General features: G+C 41.4%; 1 protein-coding gene across 3 annotated transcripts in view; it reads left to right on the forward strand.

Annotated features, from left to right (window-relative positions):
• Positions 1-23,754, forward strand: part of ZC3H18 (zinc finger CCCH-type containing 18) — a 59,410-nt gene that overhangs the window by 1,434 nt on the left and 34,222 nt on the right. For all 3 annotated transcript variants that reach the window (XM_053399964.1, XM_053399966.1, XM_053399965.1), the window contains exons 2-9: positions 8,546-9,186; positions 12,877-12,961; positions 14,234-14,388; positions 16,066-16,158; positions 18,413-18,570; positions 20,762-20,794; positions 21,500-21,626; positions 22,649-22,911. In XM_053399964.1, coding sequence (XP_053255939.1) covers positions 8,560-9,186; positions 12,877-12,961; positions 14,234-14,388; positions 16,066-16,158; positions 18,413-18,570; positions 20,762-20,794; positions 21,500-21,626; positions 22,649-22,911 — 1,541 coding nt within the window. In that variant the 5' untranslated portion in view covers positions 8,546-8,559. The remainder of the gene's footprint in view (positions 1-8,545; positions 9,187-12,876; positions 12,962-14,233; positions 14,389-16,065; positions 16,159-18,412; positions 18,571-20,761; positions 20,795-21,499; positions 21,627-22,648; positions 22,912-23,754) is intronic.

Consider the following 23,754-nt stretch of genomic DNA (forward strand, 5'->3'; position numbering starts at 1 on the left):
GACATACTGAGTACTCAATGAATGGAAAGCAAATTGTGATGACAAGTGCCAATGTGGGTTCCTCATTAGCTGGCTACAGGTTCTTTTCTGGATGGATTTGACAGGGGCCAATGCTGCAGATAGGGTATGTCAGGCAACAGCTCAGATGGGAAATGACTGAGTAGGTTGACACTGATTCTGCTGGGAGTCTTAAGAACATGGATTTGGTTACTGAAAAGAGAGTGGCAAAAGAGGGTGAGACGGAGGTATTAACTTATCTGCGGACAGCACAGAGATAGGAGGTGCTCTGAAGTTGCAAGTAGAAATTCAAAGGGGAGGTTTAACTGAAATGAAGATTTGAGGTTCATGCAAAGGATGCCTGATCAAGTTAAGTTTTGCATGAATGAACATGAAGTTATCATTGGTTTCTCTTATAAAGGGAGAAGGTGGGAACACACATCCCCTGACTGCATAATGGTAGTGGCGCCCTCCCTGTGGAACGCCCTCCCTTCAGATGTTAAGGAGATAAAGAACTACATAACTTTTAGATGACATCTGAAGGCAGCCCTGTATCAGGAAGTTTTTAATGTTTGATGTTTTACTATGTTATATATACTGTAACCTGTAAGCCACTCAGAATGGCTGGGGAAACCTAGCCAGATGGATGGGGTATACATAATAAAATTATTGTTATTATTTCATTAATTAAATGAAGAAATTGGGTGTTGCTTTGTATGGATGGAGATATTGAAAGGCTTGATGGATTGCTTGAAGTGAGGAAAGATAATACAATGGGGTCTTAATTTAAGATGCGAAAACTCAAAATGTGATTTGTATTAGGGAGCAGAAGGAAGTGTGAGTGCTGAAGAAGGGATAGGGTGTAGGAAAGATGAAAGATCAATACCTTTGTTAGTCCCGTCTTAGCTGGTGAAGACTGTGCATGTATTCCTAAATGGCCTGGTAGCTCCTGGATATCTCAAAGATAAGCTCTGTTAATAGGGAGCTCTTTGGTACCTTGGGAAGAATAACTAGGATTTGTTGTTGATACTTAGCATTTTCAGAGTACTTTCAGTCTTCAAATAACCAATCTTGTAATCCTTATAAGAAGTTTAGAGGGTAAATTAGTATTATCAACATACTGCAGATAAGGAAAGAGGCTGATGCTGAGAGAGAATGGCTTGCCTACAGCTGCCTTGCAGGTGCATAGCAGAGGCAAAATTCAAAACTTTACTCTCTTTGTGGGCCATTGCATTATATCACCTCCCTTGTGGTTGCCAGTGGAGGAAGATCTTTTAAAAAAACTCCTGACAAGTTGTTAAGCATTGTGGATTAGTGAGAGCTAAGTAAAGCCAAGATAAATCATGTTTAACCACTCATCAGCCCTCTGCATTTTGAGGAAATGTGTTTTCAAAAGGTAGCATGCTCCTTCTAGGCTCTTAATGACACTTCTCCATCTTAGCTTCATTTTCTCCTGGCATTGCATAGATATGTGGTATAAGATCCCATTGTATTATGTGGATCTATGTATAAGGAGCCGGTAAGTCTTATTGTTTTCAAGCACCTATGGCTAGAGCAACAGACTTTGTGATAGATGCCCATTCGTTACCGGGCTGTTAAGAACAGTACTGCTAAAGGTGGGTTGTTGTTGGTAGTATTTATTTGCTGGTTTTAAGCTTAAAACGTCAGAAAACAGTTTACATAAAATGACCATAAATAAAAATAATCAAATGCAGCAGAGAAAGAAAGTCTAAGCCAGAAAAAAAAATTAATCATACTAACAGCACAGTCCTCTACAGGTCTGTACAAAAGTAAGCCCCATTGAGTTCAACAGGGTTTGCTCCTAGGTAAATGGGAATATGATTGCAACCTAAAATACATTAAAAGCATGGGCTTTAGTTCTGCTAAACAAATTACTCTCAATGTATAAGCGCCAATTGCATTTTGTCCCTGTAACTGGACAGGAATAGAGTGGGTATGACATTTGTCAAACAAAATACTCTGCGAACTGCAAACCCAGTATTATTTCAGTCCCTGATCACCAAAGCCCCATCTGGCATGAGACTAGATGTTGCTCACCCTTCCACTCTAAACCATTTCATAGTCAGTACCATGGATAGGTAGCATTGGGTAGACTTCACAGTGATCAAACTACGTTCTCAACAGTGGCAAGTATTTTCATTTTTTTATTCTACTTTTGTCCTATCCTTTGAACCTCAAGGCAGTATACCTAGTTCTCCCCTCCCTGTGCTATTCTCCCCACAACCCTGTGAGGTAGGTTAAATTGAGATAACATTAATCTGAGATAGGCTAGCCTAAGGTCTTCCAGTGAGCTTCATGGCTGAATGATGATTTAAACCTACATCTCCATGGCCCTAGTTAGCTACTAATCACTACACCATGCTTAAATTAGATGGAGGTTCTTCTGGAATTCTTTGTAAAAGTAACAGATCATGGATTGATTTTCTCAGAGCGAGCTTTAGTAATACTCATTATGTAATCAATAATATAACAGAATTTCCTTCATTCTTGGCCAGCACTGGATAAAAATTCAAGGCACCTAGGAATTTAATGCTGGCACCTGGGAATATGCTGAAGGCCAGTTTCTTTAAAAAAATTGATGATTGTTATGGAAATAATTGAATGTGGCAAATACTTATTTTAAATGTTTTTGGGGTCTTATTCATTGATCACTTAACATTCCGTCTATTCCATGTTTAACCTTTAAAATGAGCACTTCATGGTTAGATTTTTCTGGGGTGAAAAGAATATTTCCTTTCTCTAAATGTTGTTCCCACAAACAAATTAAATTAAATGGAAGAAAAATGCTATTTCATCTGAGACCTAACTAGAGAAGCAAATTACCATCTTCAGGCAAAATTCCTTTGGGGAATGGTAACACAGAGACAAAGGCTAAATCTTGTTCACTGTAAAATCCCATGTTATTCACAATAGAGAGAAACATTTCTCTTGTTAGACCTTTCAAAATCTTTGGTTATGAGTATAATAACATATGTTTGAAAATACTGTTTTTTAGCTCACCCATTTATTTAGTTTCATTTGGCTTCTGTGGCACAAGATATTCATTCACTGTCCTCCATTCTCCAGGCTTGGTAATAGTTGTCTTTTATCCTGTGTTAGTAAGGATTGGCTGCAATTGACATGGTATGGGGTTTCTTTTTAATGGGACAGAATTACACTTCAGATTAAAGTTAGCCGAGCCACATGACAAGGGGGACACACAAATACACACACTCTCCTTGATTGGGAGCCATTTGACTGAGGGAGGAATAATGTCTTCCTATGCTCAAATATGTCCATCTGTTAATCAATCAGTGAAGCCCTATAAGTATACCAACTCAATATCTTCTGCCAGACTGATATGGTTGTTCACAGCTTTCTACCCTGTTCATTCTTGCTTCTTATGCAATTCCCTTTCACCCAGTATTCAAAATTAGCCATGCGCCTGGGGCATTTTGCACCTGGCTACCAGCCACTTGTGACCAAGTGAAGATGACTGGGCACCAGGATGGTGCCTGCACCTGTACCACCTGAAGGTGCATTCATTGGCTCTTGACTGTTTTCACACACTAATACGGCATTCTGTAGAATTCTATCAGTTATATATTATCTGCACAATTAGAACGAACTTCCGGAACCAAAATGCTTTTTCTATGCAGCCTGAGCAGGAGTGGTGAACGGTGTTATACTTAATTGTTGTAGCTTGTCTTCACTTACACCACCCCACTGCCCTGCTCACAGTAGTGAAGAACATTCTTATGTTATGAATGGTCCATGTCACCATTAACAGAAAGAGATAGAAATAGGGCAATATATACCCTATATATATAGAGAGAGAGAGACTGTCCCTGGATCAAGTGACTTTTATTCTTTAAGTTCTCAAAGTTCTTAACCTAGCTCAAGGTTGTCATCTGAAATAGCCAGATGTCACAGTCTTTAGAGCTGTCTTACCCCAAAATGACAACTAGACTTTCTGTTTTGGTGACTGTAACCTTAGTTTAAGGAACTGTTTGGTGCTTAGCTTATATATCTGAGTTTCTAACACTGCTATCATCATGAATTTAAGAGGGGTGCTGTATAAAACATAACTATTGTTTGGAAGGTGATAATTTTTCTAGTGTTTCTGTTGCTTTGTCACAGGTACAAGGGATATTCTTGGTGTCTGCACAACTTTTATGTCACTTGAGAAGTCATTGGGCAGTGTTGCACACATGGAATTCTGTGAGCTAAACAGTCAGTGAGCAAAATACCTCCGCCTCCTTTAGTCTTGCTGATGAAATATAGCTAGGCATTACCTTCCAGACTTACTAAAGTATCTCTGTCACATCCTCTCAAATCTTATTTGGTTTTTAAGCTGGCTGTTTCAGCTGGCCTTAGAATCAGTTATTCCAGCTCATCTTCCTCTGACTCTCTACATTTCTGTAAGCCTGTTAATGTCGACCTTAAAGTTTGGGTGTTTCAGATTGAAAACAAACTTCTGGGCCTGTCTTCAACAGGGAATAATTTCTGAAGTAATTAAACCATTTTAAATCATAATTGGAAAATGGCCAGTACAACAAGCTTTTGGTCATAGATGTTTCTGATCTCTAGCCTTTAAGTGCTTTTGAAATGGCAAACTTATGGGTAGCTCTTACAAGCTACACTTTATTGCCCTGAGCCACAATTTAATAGGAGGCAATTAGTAGCATTCTTTAAGCTTCCTGATAACATTCTCTCAGTTGTCTTTGGGAGAACTATGTGAGCCTAGAAATGTTGGAAATTCAAATCTATCCCAAAATTTGATGTACATGTATTCTCAAAGTATTAGAGTCTAGTGAATCAAACTGTGTTAAGGGCTCCTTCAGTTAATTTTACTTTTAAATAAGTCCTGTTTTATTCCCCCATGCTAATACATACGTGCCCTGGCATATATTACACTCTTACAGCATTCTAAAGTTAAAGATCTTTAAAGTTGGGAGTTTCTAACCTACCCAGACATTCTATGTGGTACTAATATCACTTTATCTTTGACACTTTGTGTCTTATGTCTACTTTTTGAATATTAGCTATTTGTTTTTGTGCCTGTATGAAGAAGGTTGACATATACAAGCCCAAATCAAGGCTAGCTGTAGAAATTTTACACCTAGTGCTGGGAGAAACACAATAATGCTGGGCAATATGGGGGAAGGTTTTTGTTCTCTAAAGCAAGTATTGGGTATCTCTGGTCCTCCAGTTGTTGCTGGATTGTAACTCCCATCATCTCTGACCCCATCATGCTGGCTTGGGCTGACAGGAATCCAACAACATCTAGAGGACTGCAAATTAATTACCACTTCTCTAAAGAAAATGGAATGGATTAAAAAAAAACAACTTCCAAAAATGTACTGTTCCATAAAATGAATTAATTTGCTTTTTGAATGTATTCAGCACAAAAAAATGGGCTATTTCAAAGTTGTACATAATATTTTTTAAGTGATTGTCATTACGAAGCCTAAATATTACATATATATTACACATAGTCTATTTATGTTTAAGGCAGAATATATGCAGAGGGTTCTAAAGAACCCAACATGCAGCTAAATCTTCCAGTCACTTTGAAAACTCAAAGTCAACCTATCTTTCCTGAAGGCTCAGTGGTTTTGCTTGTACTCAGGATATCCATGTTCACTAGTGATAGCTAGCCTGTTGCCTTCTAGATATTTTGGACTTCTTGTGGGAATGAAGTTATATGGCTTTAGTAGAAATGTTATAAGGAATTAAGTATAAATAGATTATACTTTCATAAAGACCTGCAAAACACTCTTAGGGTATTCCTTCCTATTTGCCCTTTGACTTTTGTAAGACTAATTATGTCAGCGGAAGCATAAGGGGAAAGGGTTAGAAGGGCAGAAAACAACTAGGTGTTCTAGAGTTTGGCAACAACCTCCAGGTTAACTACTTCTGCACATATGTAAAGGGGCAGTGGATTCTCCAGCTATCTGACTGTTTGTTTGATAACTCATCCCAGAACTTTAATTTCTTCCCACCCTGTGAGGTGTGATAAGAAAAGCAATACAATGAGAGCTTCAAAGGGAAAGAGAAAAGGATGGTGCTGTTGAAATAGCAATTGCAGGAAGCCTGACTGTCACTGCTTTGCCTTCAATATTGTTCTCTCCCTTAGCTAATTGGTTAGCTAATTCTCCTTTGCGGCCGAATTGTTGGCAATAGATAAATAATGGTAGAAGTGAAAGCCATGGCATTAAAATGTCAGCTTGGTCTTTCCATTGCTTGCTGTTCTGCATCATGCTTCTCACTCCAGCAGGCTGTTTGGGACCTACCAGTGGCTGATGTTGCACTCTTGCCTGCAGCCCACATCCCAAGCCTAGGAATACCATCACTCATCCATCCCCCAATTGTTGCCACTCTTGATTTTTGTTATATGCACCGTAGATGTACCCTTGTTCCTCCTCTCAGTGTACAACAATGCAAACGCAAAACACTGGCTAAAAACTGTTAGTGAATATATAATCGGTTATGATGTCATTCAAAATACATGAAAAAGCCACTTCAAAATTATGAATATATCTCACAAAATATACAAGTAACTAGAAGTTGTTATATATATCAGAGTCAAACAAAGAATGAAACAAATCAATGAATAGCGAGGAACACCAAGGCGTCTCTCAAAGGAAGACGTCTCTCCAAAGTTTCAAAAGGAGATATCCGGAATAGTTCAACTGTTTCAGAATAAAGTCTTCATCAGCTGGAAATGGAATATAAGGCATTGCAAGCAATGAATGACAACTAAACTGAGCAACCTGCATGTAAGTTATACAGTGGTCAACTTTATATGTCCTGTGCATTTGTGCTGTAAGCATCAGCAACTACACTATCCAGTGAGCACTGATCCACTAGCATGATCCCAACTAGTATGAATATTTCATTGATAATTATTTGGTATGTACCTCTTTATATATTTTGTTCTACTGTGTAACTTACATGCAGGTTGCTCAGTTTTGTTTGTCATTCATTGCAGTGCCTTATATTCCATTTCCAGCTGATGAAGAGTTTACAGTGGTACCTTGGGTTACAGACGCTTCAGGTTACAGACTCCACTAACCCAGAAATAGTACCTCGGGTTAAAACTTTGCTTCAGGATGCTTCAGAACAGAAATCGTACAGTGGTGGCGCGGCGGCAGTGGGAGGCCCCATTAGCTAAAGTGGTACCTCAGGTTAAGAACGGACCTTCAGAACAAATTAAGTTCTTAACCCAAGGTACCACTGTATTCCGAAACAGTTGAACTATTCCGGATATACTGTCCTTTTGAAACTTTGGAAAGACGTCTTCCTTTGAGACTTTTGTGAGACGTCTTCCTTTGAGAGATGGCTTGGCATTCCTCGCTATTCATTGATTTCTTTGATTCTTTGACTCTGATGCATATAACAACTTGTAGTTACTTATATATTTTGTGAGATGTGTTGTATAATATATACATCATTTTGAAGTGGCTTTTTCGTATATTTTGAATGACATCATAACTGATTATATATTCACTAACAGTTATTAGCCAGCGTGTTACATTTGCATTTTTGTAGATTGTTACATTTTGCAACACAGGGGTTTGTGTTTGTCCTCCTGTCTGTGTAGCTGTGGCTGCTGCCTTATGTCTTTAAAATTCATCTGCTCAGCCTTCTCTTGTTTAGCTGAAGAGTTTGGGGCATTAAGACCACCCACAATCCTGACAAGTGTCATAATTTTGCATCCAATTTGATACCACAAGAGTTTCTGGTGAAGTGGGCTTCTGCCACTTTAAGGTGCCACCTGTCTTTAAGGTGCCACAAGATCCTCTGTGATTTTGCTGCAACAGACTAAGACTGCTGTCCCAGAATTTTTACTGTCTAGGGGTTGTAATCTGTTCTAAGTCCTAGGGATAAAAATTCAAATGAGAACTGTGTGCATACCATTGTGTCATGAATTTACATGTCTACATTCTGAGTAAGTTTAAGAGTTATACAAATCTATTGACCTCACATTAATTATCCTTGCATGTTTTGGGCTTTCAGAAAACATGTTTTTTTCTGCTGACTATGTTTAGATACGGTAGTGCTGGGGAGGAAGAAATTAGAGGAGAATAAAGGTAAGGCATGGGGAAAGAGGTTAGATGTATTGTGCAGAGGACTTGGGAAATAACTGGCTATGTCCTTTTTAAGAGTTATGTGTGCAGAACACCTGGTGCTAGGTGCCTCCCCAACCCCAGGCAAACTGCACACATTCTCCTCCATAAGGATCAGAAGCTTGTACTTGGTAAAATGCTGTGGGCCTCACCTTTCACATACACCTACTACGGTCCACAAGTTACTGTCTTATATAGTCTACTCTGTGTAACTGGGAGCAGATGAAATTCTGGTTTGAACACTGTGGTCTTAATTGGTACTGTTAGGCAAGCAGGCCCAGTCTCTCTGCTTGGATTGTAAACTGAGGATTCATCTTTAAGGAGTATCTGTATCTGACAGCTGAGAAATGTAGGAATGCTTGAGGCTGAATGTTTACACATTATCCCATCCAGCTATTTATTTTTCTCCATTACAGACTAGCAGGCCCTGATGGATGTTTCCAAAAGCCCTGAGCAAAACCCCCGCTCTCCCGACGAAAAAGAGGAGGAAGAGGACGAGGACCAGCTGCTGTCTGATGACGAAATCCTCAAAGAGAGCGGCTCAGAAGACGATGGAGAGGACGGGCAGGGCACCACTTTGGGAGAAGGCAAGGAAGATGCTGACAGAATATTGAGTCAGGAGGAGGAGGAGGAGGAGGACGAAGAAGAAGAGAACCACTCAGGTGAAGAGGACTGCTTAAGTGAAACCAAGTCTCAGGACTCCGACAATAATGAGCAAAGCAGGGAGCTTAAGGGCTCTCTCTCTGTCAAGGAGGATGAGGAAGAACAGGCAAACGACTTGGGTGATGAAGCCTCCTCAGTCACTCGGGAACTAGACGAGCATGAACTGGACTATGATGAGGAGGTTCCCGAGGAGCCAAGCACCGTTGCTGCTGACGATGAGACTGACAAGGCTGGGGGAGAGGAAGAGGAAGAGGAGGAGGAAGAGAAGGTAAATGAACCACCTGAGGATGAGAAAAAATCTGGCACAAAGAGCGACGACGAAAGAGGTGGGCAGGAGCCTGTCAAAGAGAAGAAGAAAGAGGAAGACGGAGAAATTGATGATGGCGAGATTGATGTAAGTTCACCTCCTTCCCACAATCTCAGGTTTTGCCCCCAGCCAGTGTCCCTGGAAACCAGGGTTTACACAGCACTCCCTCTCCCACTTCTGTTTCCTAGACCTCCTGCATATGCAAAAGGACCTCTTGTGGGCTGTTTTCATAGGTACATTTTCAGCTAGAGGAATCCTAACATGCATCTCACAGCACTATCATCATTGGAATCTTCAGGTGCCAGTCAATCTCATATCAGGCCATTCTTTCTAAGCAACCTCATTCAGAAAAAGAAAACCTAGGAGCAAAGAGATGGAGAAGCAACTAGACAGAGCCCATGATCTTCTTTTGCAGGATCTTGGGAGGGACTTTAGTGTTGAGTTTCTTCCCCACATTCTCAGTGTATGCAGAGCTGCAGTAGCAGCAGGGGAGTTTCCCCTTTACTTTGGTTCATTCTCCTCCTGGTTCTCAGAAATAGTAAGGGACGGTCCACAGCTTTGAGTTGGAGCACATGCTTGGTATGTAGGAAGTGTCAAGTTTGCCCCTTGCATATTTCCAGTTAGAAGACAGACAGGCTAGGAAGGGCTTCCTTTTGCTTGTGGTCTTAGGGAAGAACTCTTAGCCAGAGTAAATCCTCCTGGGCTAGATGGACCAGTGGTGTAACTCAGAATAAGGCAGCTTCATGTGTTAACAGGATACCTAGGTTTGCATCTCCATGTAGTCTAGTGAGGCCTGTCAGCTCAAGTGAATATAATTTGACAGTTTCCTTCTATCTGCTTGTTGGTGGCAGGATACTTGATTGTGGACTGTCTGAAGCATACACATAGCCTGTGCCTATTCATGTAAGCTTGGCGTTTCTGCATTATCAGTTGCCTTAAAACCTACCTGCTTCTGGAAATGGATGCCAGTCAGTCTCTTAAAAGAGAGCATAGCAGAGGCATTACTCATCCTGGAAGGGTTCTTTTTAAAATCCACTACTGAGGTTCTCTCTGATAAATGCAATACAAGGCCTGCTCTTTCATGTTATTCATATGAACATGGAAAGCTGCCATATACCAAGCCAGCTATTTTGACTTTAGGTCCAGAGCCCTTTGCCATCCCTGCTGTCTGATAATTTTTTAGGCTAGGGTCCCCAGCATGGTACCCTGCAGGTGTTGCAAGCAACAACTCCCATCAGCCCAGCCAGCATGGTGACTGGCTAAACGCTGGAAAACTTGATAAGGGGTTACAATAGATTACTAGTAGCACAAAGTGTGGCTTTTAGCTTTTGTGTTAAAATTGACACTCAAAGGAAGAGTCCTATGTGGCATTTCAAAGGAAAAAAATCATTTCAGTTTGGTACCCTTTTCTTATGTATGTTAATGACAAAATCACAATTGACAGCCTCCTTCCCATTATGCCAGAATCTGGAATGCATGATCTCTTTCTTAACAATCCTCTGTCTTGGCTCGCTTTATGTGACTGTGTAAAATTGCCAACTAGTCTTTCCCATCCCTCAAACCATACGGGTAAATGTATTGCAAGGTATGTGATGACTCTGAATGTTTATGGCATTTATGTAACATCCTCTACTTGCTTGTAGTGCAGGACCAGTTCCCTGCATTTCAGTTCACTTACAGGTAGGTGCTTGTATAACTGCTTCCATTGAGAGTGGTGGGGCCATGGAGGGTATGTTCTTTTTCCATCAATTCTAAAGTGGGACAGAGTCAAATAACATATTTGCTAGCATTGTAATAAGGATGATAACGAGATGTGATGAATAGGGCTAGGTGATAACTGGTTTTCAACATTGCGATGTATCATCAGCTAAACATCCCGATATACCGATATTTCACAATGTGTGGAATAAGGATGGAACTACCGTATTTTTTTGCTCTATAAGACTCACTTTTTCCCTCCTAAAAAAGTAAGGAGAAATGTGTGTGCGTCTTATGGAGCGAATGCAGGCTGTGCAGCTATCCCAGAAGCCAGAACAGCAAGAGGGATTGCTGCTTTCACTGCACAGTGATCCCTCTTGCTGTTCTGGCTTCTGAGATTCAGAATTATTTTTTTTCTTGTTTTCATCCTCCAAAAACTTGTGGTCAAGTGCGTCTTATAGAGCAAAAAATATGGTGTGTAGAGGTGAACATCAGGATTGAGTGATAACTGGCTTTAAACATTGTGATATATCATCAGCTAAACATTGCAATATACCAATATATCACAATGTCTGAAATAAGGATGGAGCTATGTAGAGGCATTGGCTGGCTTCACAGTTTTCCCTGCATCGTGATTTTTGCCCATTCCTCCTCTTGTGATTTGCTGCCCCCTGCAGGAGGCAGGGAAGCGCTAAGCTGGCAGAGTTAACAGGGACTGCAGGAATTGAAAGAAGCATTGGCTGGCTTCACGGTTTTTCCCATATTGTGATCTTTGCATAGTGCGCACATACACATACACCATGATTTGTGATATATTGCCAGGTCAAAAATGAAATCAATATCACTATAGGGACTTCAAACCAGTTTTGGACAATATATCGATATATCTATTACCCAGCCCTAGTGATGAATTACTTTGTATTTACTATTTATTTATAAAATTGAATAAAATAATTAAGTAAGAAACAGAAAAGCTCATCCAGCATGGCCAATGATTAAAGCTGGCATCTCTTGCATGCAGAGTATGTAGCCCACCACTGAAGTAACTTCTCCCACCCCCACCCCCCCAAAAAAGATACCAGAGACACAGCTTCTGGCCTTCTGCATCTAATGCATATGCTGTACTGCTGAGCTCTGGCCCCTCATTTGGTTAAAAGCAATCTTGCTTTTACTGTCTGACTTTTCCGAGTTAATAGTTTTGAAGACTGTCATAAAGAGCACCCAGCTTTCTCTCTCCACATGTTGTGCTGTGGTGTGGCTTTTCATTTCCATTGCTATGTAAGAGCTGTACCACATTGTAATTCTGCACTGCTCTTCCTGAAACGGGGAGAGTTGGATTTTGTGGCAATGAACAGTGAAATGGTTTTATTTGCTCTCTTTAAGAGCTGCTTGTAAACAGATTGCCTTTGAACTTAATAGGGTGGAAACTCATCTGCATACCTGGCATCCTGCAGATCTATGACTAGGAGAAACCCAGAAATAAAATAAAGCACTTTTAATGTTCTGTGCCCAAGTGGGAGGCAGGAAGCGAGGGTGGGGAGATAAAAAAAATAAATCTGTTCCAGGTTAATTTATCATTCACCAAAGTTACCTTGTGCAAATCAAAAAGTGTCTGTACACTTGCTTTAAATCTTACAAGATTTGCTTGGAGCCCAGCTCTTGAATCTGCCATATTTTGGCAGTTTTGCAATTGGAGGAAAGGGATAGATAGCTGAGAAGAGATAGAGCTGTATGTTTAATAGTGGAAGATAACTGGCAGGTGAGAGTACTCTGTAACACAGAGAAGCCCTGCCCTTGCCATGCTGAACGTTTACAAATGTTTGACTTTTCTTAAGAGCCAAGACATAGCAGAGAAAGGAGGAAGAGAATGACAGACTCAGTTGGACCTGTTATGGCTGGTAGAACGTGGCTCACTGTCCACCTGTTCAGGAGCAGGTGGATAGAAAGTGTTTGGCTTCACCTGTCTCCCAATGTGCAACTACTTGATTGAAGGGTAGCAAAGCAAATACTCTATTATTGGCTGCATTGCTGCTGTAGCAGCATCTGCCTTTTACATACCTGTCTCTTTATGTCTTTCAGGATGACGATCTGGAAGAGGGGGAGGTAAAAGACCCAAATGACAGGAAAGTGAGGCCGCGTCTCACCTGTCGGTTTTTCATGAAAGGTAGGAGCCATGCCCAAGTGCTCCCTCTCTCCTGGAGCTTGCAGAGGCAGCTGTCAGGACTTACTGCCTCTGCCATCCTGCCTCCCGAGACTTGTGGCTTCTGAACATAGTACATTATCCAGGTTTATTTCTGTATGTTATCGAGTCACATCAGATCAAACGTTCTCAAATGTTGTCACAGCAAGCATCACAAAAGGCCTTCGTAAGAGGGAATCTTTTGGGATCAGACCCTGGCAGGGCCACTTGGTATGTTTGTAGCAGTGACCACTCAGATATTTGGGATAGCCAGAAGCTGAGCACGAGGAAAGAACCCACATCTATGGTCTTTAGTATTCCAATACATCCTGCATTTGAATTCAGTAATTATGACTCAGAAGCCATTTTTTATTATATCTGGATCTCAAGTTCCACCATCATGGCTACAGTGGGTGGCAGTCAGATTTCCCATGGCCTTTTAAAATATATGTTTAATTGGTTGGCTTTAACGCTGTTTGACAATAAAAACAAGGACATTAAAAATGCATGTCATTTCCAGTCTTAAATAGAAACTAAAGAAATCCTATGTGTTTTACTTGATTAATTAGTTATTTAAATTGGAACCTGGATAAATATATTTCTGAAGTAAGAAGCAGACTTGCTTTGTTTTTAGGTGGTGGAGAGAGATGCTTGTGTTGAGGTAGGCGTCCTTGTAAAAGAGGCATTTATTTTGCATACAAAAGACTTTCAAGATGGTACTTTCCATTCGTAATTTTTATAAGTACTTTGTGCTAAAAATTGTTTCATTAAAAATGTTTAGTTAATTAAAAATGCCTTTGTGATTAATCAATGGCACATTTTAAGTTGCTCGGAAGGTTTTTAATTGATTGAACAATTCTGAGATAACTTGTTTAAGCTAACCACCTTCCAGGTTCAGGGGGGGGTGGGTTAGATGGACACTTATATGGCAATGGAAAGAAGAGCTTCTCCTGGCACTTGGGTCAAAGATACAAATCTCTCTCTGAGCTCTGCTAGGTTTTAATAAAAGCTGTTCACCAAAGTTCTCTTAGGACCTGGGCAATTCATAAAGAAGCAGCAACCAAGAAATAAAATGTAAAGCATCAGTAGTGCATTTCTCCTTTGATGAATGCTTTGCCTTCTTTTTTCTTTTTCTTTTTCAAGTGATTTGAACATCTCTGCAAAGATATACATATGCTCTAGTCACTTTTTTGTGTGTTTTTTTACTGTTTCCATTCATGGAGATTTTAAATCTTCTGTGTGCTTTCCCCACCATAGGGCATTGTACTTGGGGTATGAACTGCCGGTTCATTCATCCTGGTGTAAATGACAAAGGAAACTACTCTTTGATCTCCAAGCCAGATCCTTTCTCTCCAAATGGCGCACCACCCATTGGCCCTGGGCCTCACCCTCTGATGCCAGCCAATCCTTGGGTATGGTACTATTACTTTTTTAATACATTATCATTCATGGTGTAAATTAAAATGCCAAGAGGTTGACCAGGCTACACTGCATTGGAAGATATGCAAACACTGGAGCAAGTGGGGAGTATCAAGTTGGCATTTCCATGTTCTACACCTTTTCTTGTGTTTGTCTGTTGATGCTTGCAGAAATCGTGGGTGGGTGAGATGGGGACTGTGCTGTCCCTCTGGGTCATGTGCAAGCTTCAGCGCCTTTTTGTTTGGCCTGTGGATTCTTATTTTAGAAAATCTCAGCTCTCGTGTTCCAAAAGCAGTGGTTCACTTATTCCTATACTGTCAGCCCTGGTTTGATTGGCCAAAAACCCCACACCAACCAGCCTCTGGTAGCAAGGGCTCATTTTCAGCCCCATTATTTGAGATCACTTAGTTGTGCATGTACAGTACCATGTTTGTGTGTGTAACGACCTCAAATTCTGACGCCACATGCATTGCCACTGAGCCACAACTTTAAAGCCACTTGCTTATAAGCATGGTCATAAGAGTAGCCTGACTGCTGGATCAGGCCAGAGCCCCAGCTGGTCCAACATCCTGTTTTCACAGTGGACAAGCAGATACTCCAATGGGAAGCTCACAAGCTGAGTGTAAGAGTCCTCAGGTGTATTACCTGGCAACTGCTGCTCAAGAAACATACTGCCTCCAACAGTAGAGGTTGCAAATAAAGTGATCTCTAAGCATGATGATTTATTTCCTAAAGCAGAGCTGGCTAACCTGTGGCCCTCCAGATGTTATTAGTCTAAAACTCCCTCCATCCCTGCCCACTGGCTATGCTTGCTGGGACTGATGAGAGTCCAACAACGTCTAGAAGGCCACAGTTTCCCCATCCCCATCCCTGAAAACCCAGACAGTGGGGGGGGGCTAGCTTTATGTTTGAATCTTTGAATCTTTGAATCTTGTTGATGTATCCGATTTTGAATGTTGTAATAAGTGGACTGCAAGACTCTGCATGGAGGTTGGGGGCTGCAGTCCTTCCTTACATTTTAAGATTGTTTTCCAGTAAGAAGCTTCATTAAAGGCCCCTTCACCCCTTTTCCAGATCATGCCTGTTTTTCCCTTGAAAACCCAATTTCCTTCATCAAAACTCTTTCATGCAAAGAGTTATGCATGTTAAGATTCTTGGAACACAACCTTCTGGCCAGATTTCATGGAAGATACACAACTCTCCTTGTGTTGAGAGAGTGCAGCTGCCATGTGAAGGAACATTCTCTTAATTTTGCTGAAATCCTAAAGCAAACCAGTATGAGTAGTCAGTAAACATGCACATTTGGAGCAAGAAGCTCTCCTAGGTTATTTGTAAAGGCATACATTTTTCCTGTCATTAGCTTTCTAAGATGTTTCATTTTCATGTGCAAATACTGCCAATACGTAAAGGACTAAAGTTAAAACAAAAACCTTTTAAAGATTTCTCCTTTCCCTTGGAGAAGGCAGAGACTTTGAGATAAAGCATTCTCTAAGATAGGACAGTCCAATTTCTTATTATTCTTTAAAAATAAATATTTTTACGCCCTTGGGCAAATTCATTTAACTTCCCTGAGCAGAACAGAAGCAATGGGCCGGGAGAAAGGGAAAGAGGGCCTAATGAAAATGTGTGTCACCTCATTCTGGAACCATCCTCTTCTCTTTTCTTAAAAGGGAGCCCCTGTAGTTGATGAAATATTGCCACCTCCGCCTCCAGACCCTCCAGCAGAAAGTGCTTGGGAACGGGGACTCCGCCATGCGAAAGAGGTAAAGCAGCTGTCTGGGGACAAACAGGAAAAATACATATGAATCAAGAGCATGTACTAGGCTGCTGTTCACAGGTATTCAGAATCTCCTCCAAATCAACACTTGGATAATTAGGAATGAGTAGGCATGAGCCTTGGGATTGTCTGCTCATGCGGAAGGGGAGGAAACGGGAGGCTTCTGAGGGTGGCATTTCCCCTTTCAGACAAAAAGGGAAACTCTGCTCTGCTCTTTCTGGCGACTAGTGACCTAAAGTGTCTCACCTCTGGAGGAGTAAAGAGAGCATGTAAGCTCAAGGCTCTCACTTGCTTGTTCTCATTATGTTGGAATTGGGGCCCTAGAGATAGGCAATTGATCTGCCTTGCTAAGGAGTATCTGCTCTTGACTTGAGTCGCTCTTCAAGTTATCCAGCAGTGATATATCTACACACACACGGCTCTGCTGCTTGAGGTTCTATGATGGAAGATTGCACCACTTTAAAGTTCACCCCTTTAGTGTTTGCATCTCATGCAAAACACGTGCTCTGCCAGTGAACAGTATATTGCCCTTTCTTATAGTAAGCAAATTGTTTCCTCAGTGACCATGCGCTGTGCAATCTTATCTCTCTCTCAAATTTTGGGCAAGTTCCCTAGGAAACCCTCTTTAAATATTGAGTTGAACAACAAAAGTGTGTGTTTTTCTTGAAAAGGCTGAGATTGCCACGCAGGTTACTCTTCAAAACACAAAAGCAAAAGCTGCGTTCACTGTGACTTATGCATGACAGCACGTGATAAGGCCACCAAGAGCCCGCATGGCTGAGTCAAGAGTTTTCCATACCCAGTTTCATTATTGTACTCCAGATGATGAGACTTATTTTTATACATATAAATGAAATTGGTAAGAGTGGACTGCTACAACCTCTTTGTTTACTCAGGCCTTTAGTTAATAAGAGTTGTCTCCTGCAACAGTGCTCGTCTTTTACTCAAGTAAAAGTATTTAGTGTTTAGTATGGCTTTAAAATTTTCTGTTTTTAAATTGCTTTTGTTGTATTTTACATTCCTGAATCACCTTAAGACTTTTTATTTTGTATAAAGCAACTGATAAATGTAATAAATTATAATAGTAATAATCTGAATCTCTGGAGCCTGTTAAAAGCAGCTAGCAACACAGTGAAGAAATAATAATAATAATAATAATAATAATAATAATAATAATAATAATAATAATAATAATTTATTTATTTATTTTACCCCACCCTTCTGACTGGGTTTCCCCATTCCAAGATGGTGCTTTTTAAAATCATCATTATTATCATTCTCAAACAACAGAAGGATACCAAGCATTCTTGGTATATCAGTTTGTATCCAAAATGCTTCATTTCCATTCTTGGTGATGCTTGTTGCAGTGAGTGGCTGTGAAAAAAGCAAGGCTAAAACAACAAATAAAGACCAAGCACATTTTTAAAATCCTGTTTCAGTGGCTACTTTTACTTTGAAGAAAACCTGTCCCAATCTGGATTGGGGTCTTGCACTTGTTTCCTTCCAAAAATATATTCTTTACCCTGACCCTGGCTGCTCTCTGCCTCTGAAGGTGCTATTTGCAGTAAACCAGTCCTTCCTGACCTGATGCCCTCTAGATCTTTTTCACTACAACTCCCATGCAATGCTGGCTGGGCTGATGGGACTTACAGTCTCTTAAAGCATCTGAAGGGCACCAGGGTTGGGAAGGCTTCAGTAAATAGCAAAGGCCAGTGTTCTTTAGGAAATGAATAGTGCTCATTTCCAGTTGGGAGATGGCAGCTGCTTTTATTCCAAAAGAATAAAAAGTGACACCTTTTCAAAACAAAAGGAAACGGCTTAAGCTTTTGAAAAAGTGTGTTTGTTTAGCTCAGCCTTAACATGTGGTCTGGGATTCTGTCATTATGATTCTAAAAAACAAAGAAACACAGAGAATTAAATATTACCTCAAAATTGTAGTGTGTTTTAAAATATGATCCACTATTTTTTAAAAAAACAAAACAAAACTAGGTAGTAGTTGATATTTGAAAAGATGAGAAATAAATTGTTGGGATATTAGCACTTCTGCAGTGGGTCATTAAGCCACAGAATGGGATTTATTGCCTCTGCTCTAGGACAGCCCTTGCCAACCTGGTGCTTGACAGGTGTTTGGGGGCCAACCAGTTTCGGGCCGATACACACTGTAGTCCAAAACATCTGGAGGGCACCAGGCTGGCAAAGGCTGTTCTAGATGGACGACTCCTTACCTCTCGCCCACTTAGGTGTTAAAGAAGGCCACAATGAGGAAGGAGCAGGAGCCTGACTTTGAGGAGAAACGGTTCACGGTGACCATCGGAGAGGATGAGCGCGAGTTTGACAAAGAGAATGAATTTTTCCGGGACTGGAACTATCGTATCACTCGGGATGTTCGGGACTCGACGTAAGACGCAACTGTCTAATTCTGTCTTGTGGCAGGAATGTGGACTTGAGCAGGCTGGCTTCTGTGGATCTGATTGCAGTCCTCCAGAGGGCAGTGTTGGCTTATCCAGCACTCTGTTGTGTTGTTCAGTAGCAACACACACTTGCTCTCATCACTTCAAGAGCCCTTCCTTGGTATTCAAGGGGAGCTCTTCTCCTCTGTGCAACAACACTCTTCTCCATATAGAGGGGCACACGAGAAGTGTGATAGCTATATTTCTTTCCAACAATTGTCTTCTGTTTACAGCCCAACTGAAAACAGTCACACAAGCCTGCCTTTTCCTGGTGCGCTATGTTGCTAAGGCAGTCATGACCTCCTGCTCTTGCCCCAATGCAATTCCCAGTATCATCCCAGCTTCATGCTTCTAATACTTAAAGGGTTTTTTTAACATTATTGTGTTGCAAGGTGGGCCCCATCATTTGCAAAAAGTAGGTCAAGCAGGCTTCTCTGGCGATCCAGCAGCCGTGAGTGGGCTGTTGTGTACGGATCACAGTCCTGGTTGGCATGACAGCTGATCCCAGCCTTCATGAGTCACCCCAATGGATCACTAGCTCACAAAGCTTAACCTACTTAGTACAGGCAGTGCATTGAGTAAAGGGAGCCTAGGTGGATAGAGAGACCTTCCATTTCTAGCATAATGAATGATGCCCTCCAGACAGGGAGATGTCTCTTCCCTGCTTCCTCAGCTGCATCACACACAAGTGCTAAATTTGGTATCATCATATTTTAAATCAAGGTTCTGGTCCATATGGTTGTGAAAAGAAACTTGGAAACAGTTACTGTGAAACCTTGTTGAGCAGGGCTGCAAGTGGGTCATGTTGGCTGTTGGGGGAGCTTTGGGGTTCAGTGTAAAATGAATTCTACAAAGATGCACCTTTTTGATCTTTTGTTCAGGATGCAGAATTCAGCTTTTCTTTGCACGTAGTTTTTGCACAACACTGAAAAAAGGCAGGTTTCCATTACGGAAAAGGGTTCTGACCCTATATTTTTGGACTGAAAGTTTTCTCTTTCCAAAACAGCATGGATATAATACCAGTCAAACTGAGTGCTTGCTGTTAGTTCATGTGCTCTTGAGGCTGGTAAAATTACGATGTTAATTAATATACTCCCCCAAGGATGGAGAACCTTCAACCCACAGGTCCAATTAGGCCCACGAGGCCTTCTCATTTGGCCTTCCAGGCTGTTTTGGCCAAGCCATGCCCCTATATGACATCAGATGAGAGGCAAGAAAATAAGTGGCTGGACCAAAGGGGATTTGCAGGCACCACTAAGCATTTTTTCAGTGAAGACAAAACAGCTCACCTAACATCATTGTGCTATTGAGTGATTGACAGGGGATGCCCGCCCCAGGTGTGAAGACCCACACAAAAAGAAAAAAATAGGAAAACCTCTCCTCCTCCCCCCCCCCCATTTGAAAAAAATGTTACATTAGGAAGTGTTTTCTTTTGGAATGATGTGATGAATGTTTAAGATAAAGCATCTTTTCGCTGGCCTTTGACAGCTGAGGTGTGTGTTTTCAGGGTCCACCCTATTCCCATTACTATGATCTGTTTCAACTGTTTTAAATTTTGGTGCTTAAATTCTTTCAACCTGCCCTGGGACCCGCTGGTAATAAATTTTATGATGCCAGTGCTAAACAGTTTTCAGTGCCTTTAGTTTCCCACTCAAAATGGAAAAAAATAATAGGAAACTGTATGCAAGTGAGTCATCATGTCTTAAAATATTAGCAAATATTCCAACACAACGAAATTCCAAATAAAGATTTGAATTTAATCATTGAAGCCACATTTTAATATGTATTATTGATCCCCTCTCTCCAATCAGATAGTTTACTTTTGGCTAAAGATGGAAAAAGAACCTTTGAGATTTATATAGCACATAAAATTAACACAAATATGCATCTTTGTCTATAGTTTTTGATTGCTAAATAGGTCAAATGTACTAAATCCAACCTCAGTTTAGAGCACCGAAAAAAATTCCAGTTCAAAATTTTCTAGAAGACTCGCATCACTGCCCTTCCCCTAAGAGTTATTTTTTTTACAAAACAATTTTAACATGCATTGAGAATGGCTTGTGATGTGTGAAGATGGCTGAGAGCTTCATAAATCTCCTCTTTTTTCCCTCCTCCCTTTGGTTTCTTGAAAAACTCCAGTGAGGTGGACATCAAAGAGAACGCTAACTATGGGTAAGTAGTCCCTAATCTCTGTTGTGCTTACAGCTGGCCCATGTTGCTTTCATTTTGATCCCTTGCAATTCTTTGAAATTCTTCGGTCAATACCAGCTGCTGCGTAAGGCTTGGCTTCCAGTTGACCAAATCTTAACTTGGTGCATTCAGGTGTGGAGGCTTCCAGGTGCTGGCAGCGTCTCATGAAAGTTTATAGTAACTGCAGCATTCCTAAATAACGAAATGCATATTGACATCTGTTCAGCGGTATGCATTTTCTGATGACATCCTCAGAAGGAAGGTCGTCAAGTAAAACCACAGCCATGGTTGTGGTGAAGTCCCCTCTATGCCCCAATATCTTAATTTACCAAACTTGCAGAGGCTTCACCTCTTCTCCCTTGACCAGAGCCCTCACAGCTTTCTGAGCTTTCCGTGGTTGAGGAGGGCCCAGCTCCAGCTGCTATCTTACGTTGTGATGCTAGGCATGCACACCTGTGCCTGTTTGTGTTGGGGGTTTTTTAAAGACACTGGGTGGATATAAACATGGTTGCTGCCATGTTTGGTGATAAGAGGTCACTCTTGAAAATAAAATTTAAAATATTTATTAGATAGCACATGTTGTGTGCTAAATGTGGCATGGGAGTCAGCTCTTTCTTTTAAGCAGTGATGGCAATAACAGTAGTTTTGTTTCATTTGAATGTTTACCCTCTCTTGATTCCTCTGCAGGCTTGACCCTTATGCGGATCCTTATTATGATTATGATATAGAACGCTTCTGGCGAGGCGGGCAGTATGAGAACTTCAGAGTACAGTACACAGACCCAGATCCATACCGGAACTACAGATTGAGTAAGGTAGGTAAATGCATCCACTTCTCACAAGCTGAGCTTTTATTCTGCAGTAGGTTGATCCAGACAGTTTAGCCCAAGTCATTGACCCAGTTCCTGTGTTACCTGAGTGCCGTGTTCACAGCTTTAGTGTGTGCATCTCGTGTTGTTCCAGTAACATTTAATAATAATTTTAAAAAATTATTTGTACCCCGGCCAGAGCCGGGCTCAGGGCTGCTAATATCATAAAACTAACACAGTATACAAAGAACATAAGAACATAAAAACAAGCAATCAGTTAATCAAAATACATCTTAAAATTAGTTCAGAGCAAATTAAAATCTGGACAGATGGCAGTCCATGGCTAAAATTGAGAGTGGTTAATATTCTCCAGGCCAACTGTTACCACCAGTAACAGGACCTGTGAGCGAGCTAGGAGGCCTCTTTAATGCTTGTTCTTATACAGAAAGAAAAGAATCAGACTGAACCCCGACCAAAGGCCTGGCAGAACAGCTCCGTCTTGCAGGCCCTGCGGAAAGATGTCAAATCCCGCAGGGCCCTGGTCTCTTGTGAGAGAGCATTCCACCAGGCCAGGGCCATAGCCAAAAAGGCCCTAGCTCTTGTCGAGGCCAGTCTAATCTCCCTGGGGCCTGGGATCTTCAGGATGTTATTATTTGCAGACCTTAAGGTCCTCCGTGGGGCATACCAGGAGAGGCGGTCCCGTAGGTATGAGGGTCCTAGGCCGTGTTGAGAATTGGAATCATCAGTCCTTGCTGCTGACATGGGGAGCAACCAGCTCATGGAAGCCTCTTGTGTGGTTTCTTTGTTTCATGCTGGGAGGGATACAACCACACTGCTCAAGTAACTCAAGATCTGGCCCACCTTGCAGAGGGAAACCATTGGAATAAAGGTTATCTCAAGGATTCCATCACGGCATGTGTGGCTAGTTGGGGGTGGGGGGAATTAAATGCCATGTTAGATTATTGAAGGAACAGCATATGAACATGTGGGTCAAAACTCCTAACGCAACTTAACCATTATTTTACAAGGAAAGGGAAAGAGAGAGGGAGAGGGAGAACAGGCAGCGCGAGCGAGAACGCGAGAGGGAGAGAGAGCGTGAACGGGAGCGGCGGCAGAGGGAACGGGAGCGCGAGAGAGAACGGGAGCGTGACAAGGAGCGCCAGAAAAGAAAAGAGGAATGGGAAAGAGAGAGGGAGCGCATCAAAAGAGACGAGAAGGACCGGCAGCACCGGGACCGAGAGCGGGAGAAGGAGAAGGAGAAGCCAAAACCACGATCGCCACAGCCACCAAGGTACAGGCTATACTTTTTTCATGCTGTTGATGATGTGGCAGAGAAGGGTGTGAGGAGGTTTAGTCCCTGCTGGCTGGCTGGCAACTCCGAGAAGCTGATGTTTTACAACGGCATGAGACAGCATGTCGAGGGAAACTGTTTCTCACGTTGGTTTCCATTCGTTCTTTATGTGGGAGAGCAAAGGAAATTGGGTGGCAAATGTATTCGCTCACATCAAACAGAAGCAAAAAGTGTTGTGTGTTAGATTCAGACATGTTCTTTGAAGATTTTGCACTGTAGAAAGTCTGGAATCTATGTAAGCAGCGTGTTTTACGATGTGAAATCTGTCAGAATGGAACCTCATGAGAGACTCCCTGCTCCATTTATTATTATTTTTAAAGTGAGCAGGTAGCCATTTTGGCTTCTGCTTTCTTTCTCAGTAGCTTTGGGTTTGGGTTCACAAGCAGCATCTGGTTTCTTACTGTCTACTTTAAGCCTCTTTTTTTTGCTCTTGGACTCCATGCATGAACTGGCACTTCTGTTTCTTTTATACATTGATTGTTAATCACCTTAAACTACTAGAGAGAGAGTCTGGTGCTAACTGAGCTTCTCCCATCTGCTCTCCCATGTCTCCATTCCAAGGCTACTGGTCCTTTTTTCCAAGCTCTTAATAACCACTTAGCCCCATTAGAGATGTTAAATTCTTGAGAATAATCTTTTGGAGAATATTCTCAAGAATATTCTCGATTAATGAGAATATTAGAGAGTTTTCATTTAAAATAGGAGAATATTCATTTTACTGCATTGAAAATGATATAATTTTAATGCATTGAAAATGATATAATTAGTTAATATACCTGTTTA

The sequence above is a fragment of the Podarcis raffonei genome, chromosome 8 (assembly GCF_027172205.1).
Source record: "Podarcis raffonei isolate rPodRaf1 chromosome 8, rPodRaf1.pri, whole genome shotgun sequence".
Taxonomy (NCBI): Eukaryota; Metazoa; Chordata; class Lepidosauria; order Squamata; family Lacertidae; genus Podarcis; species Podarcis raffonei.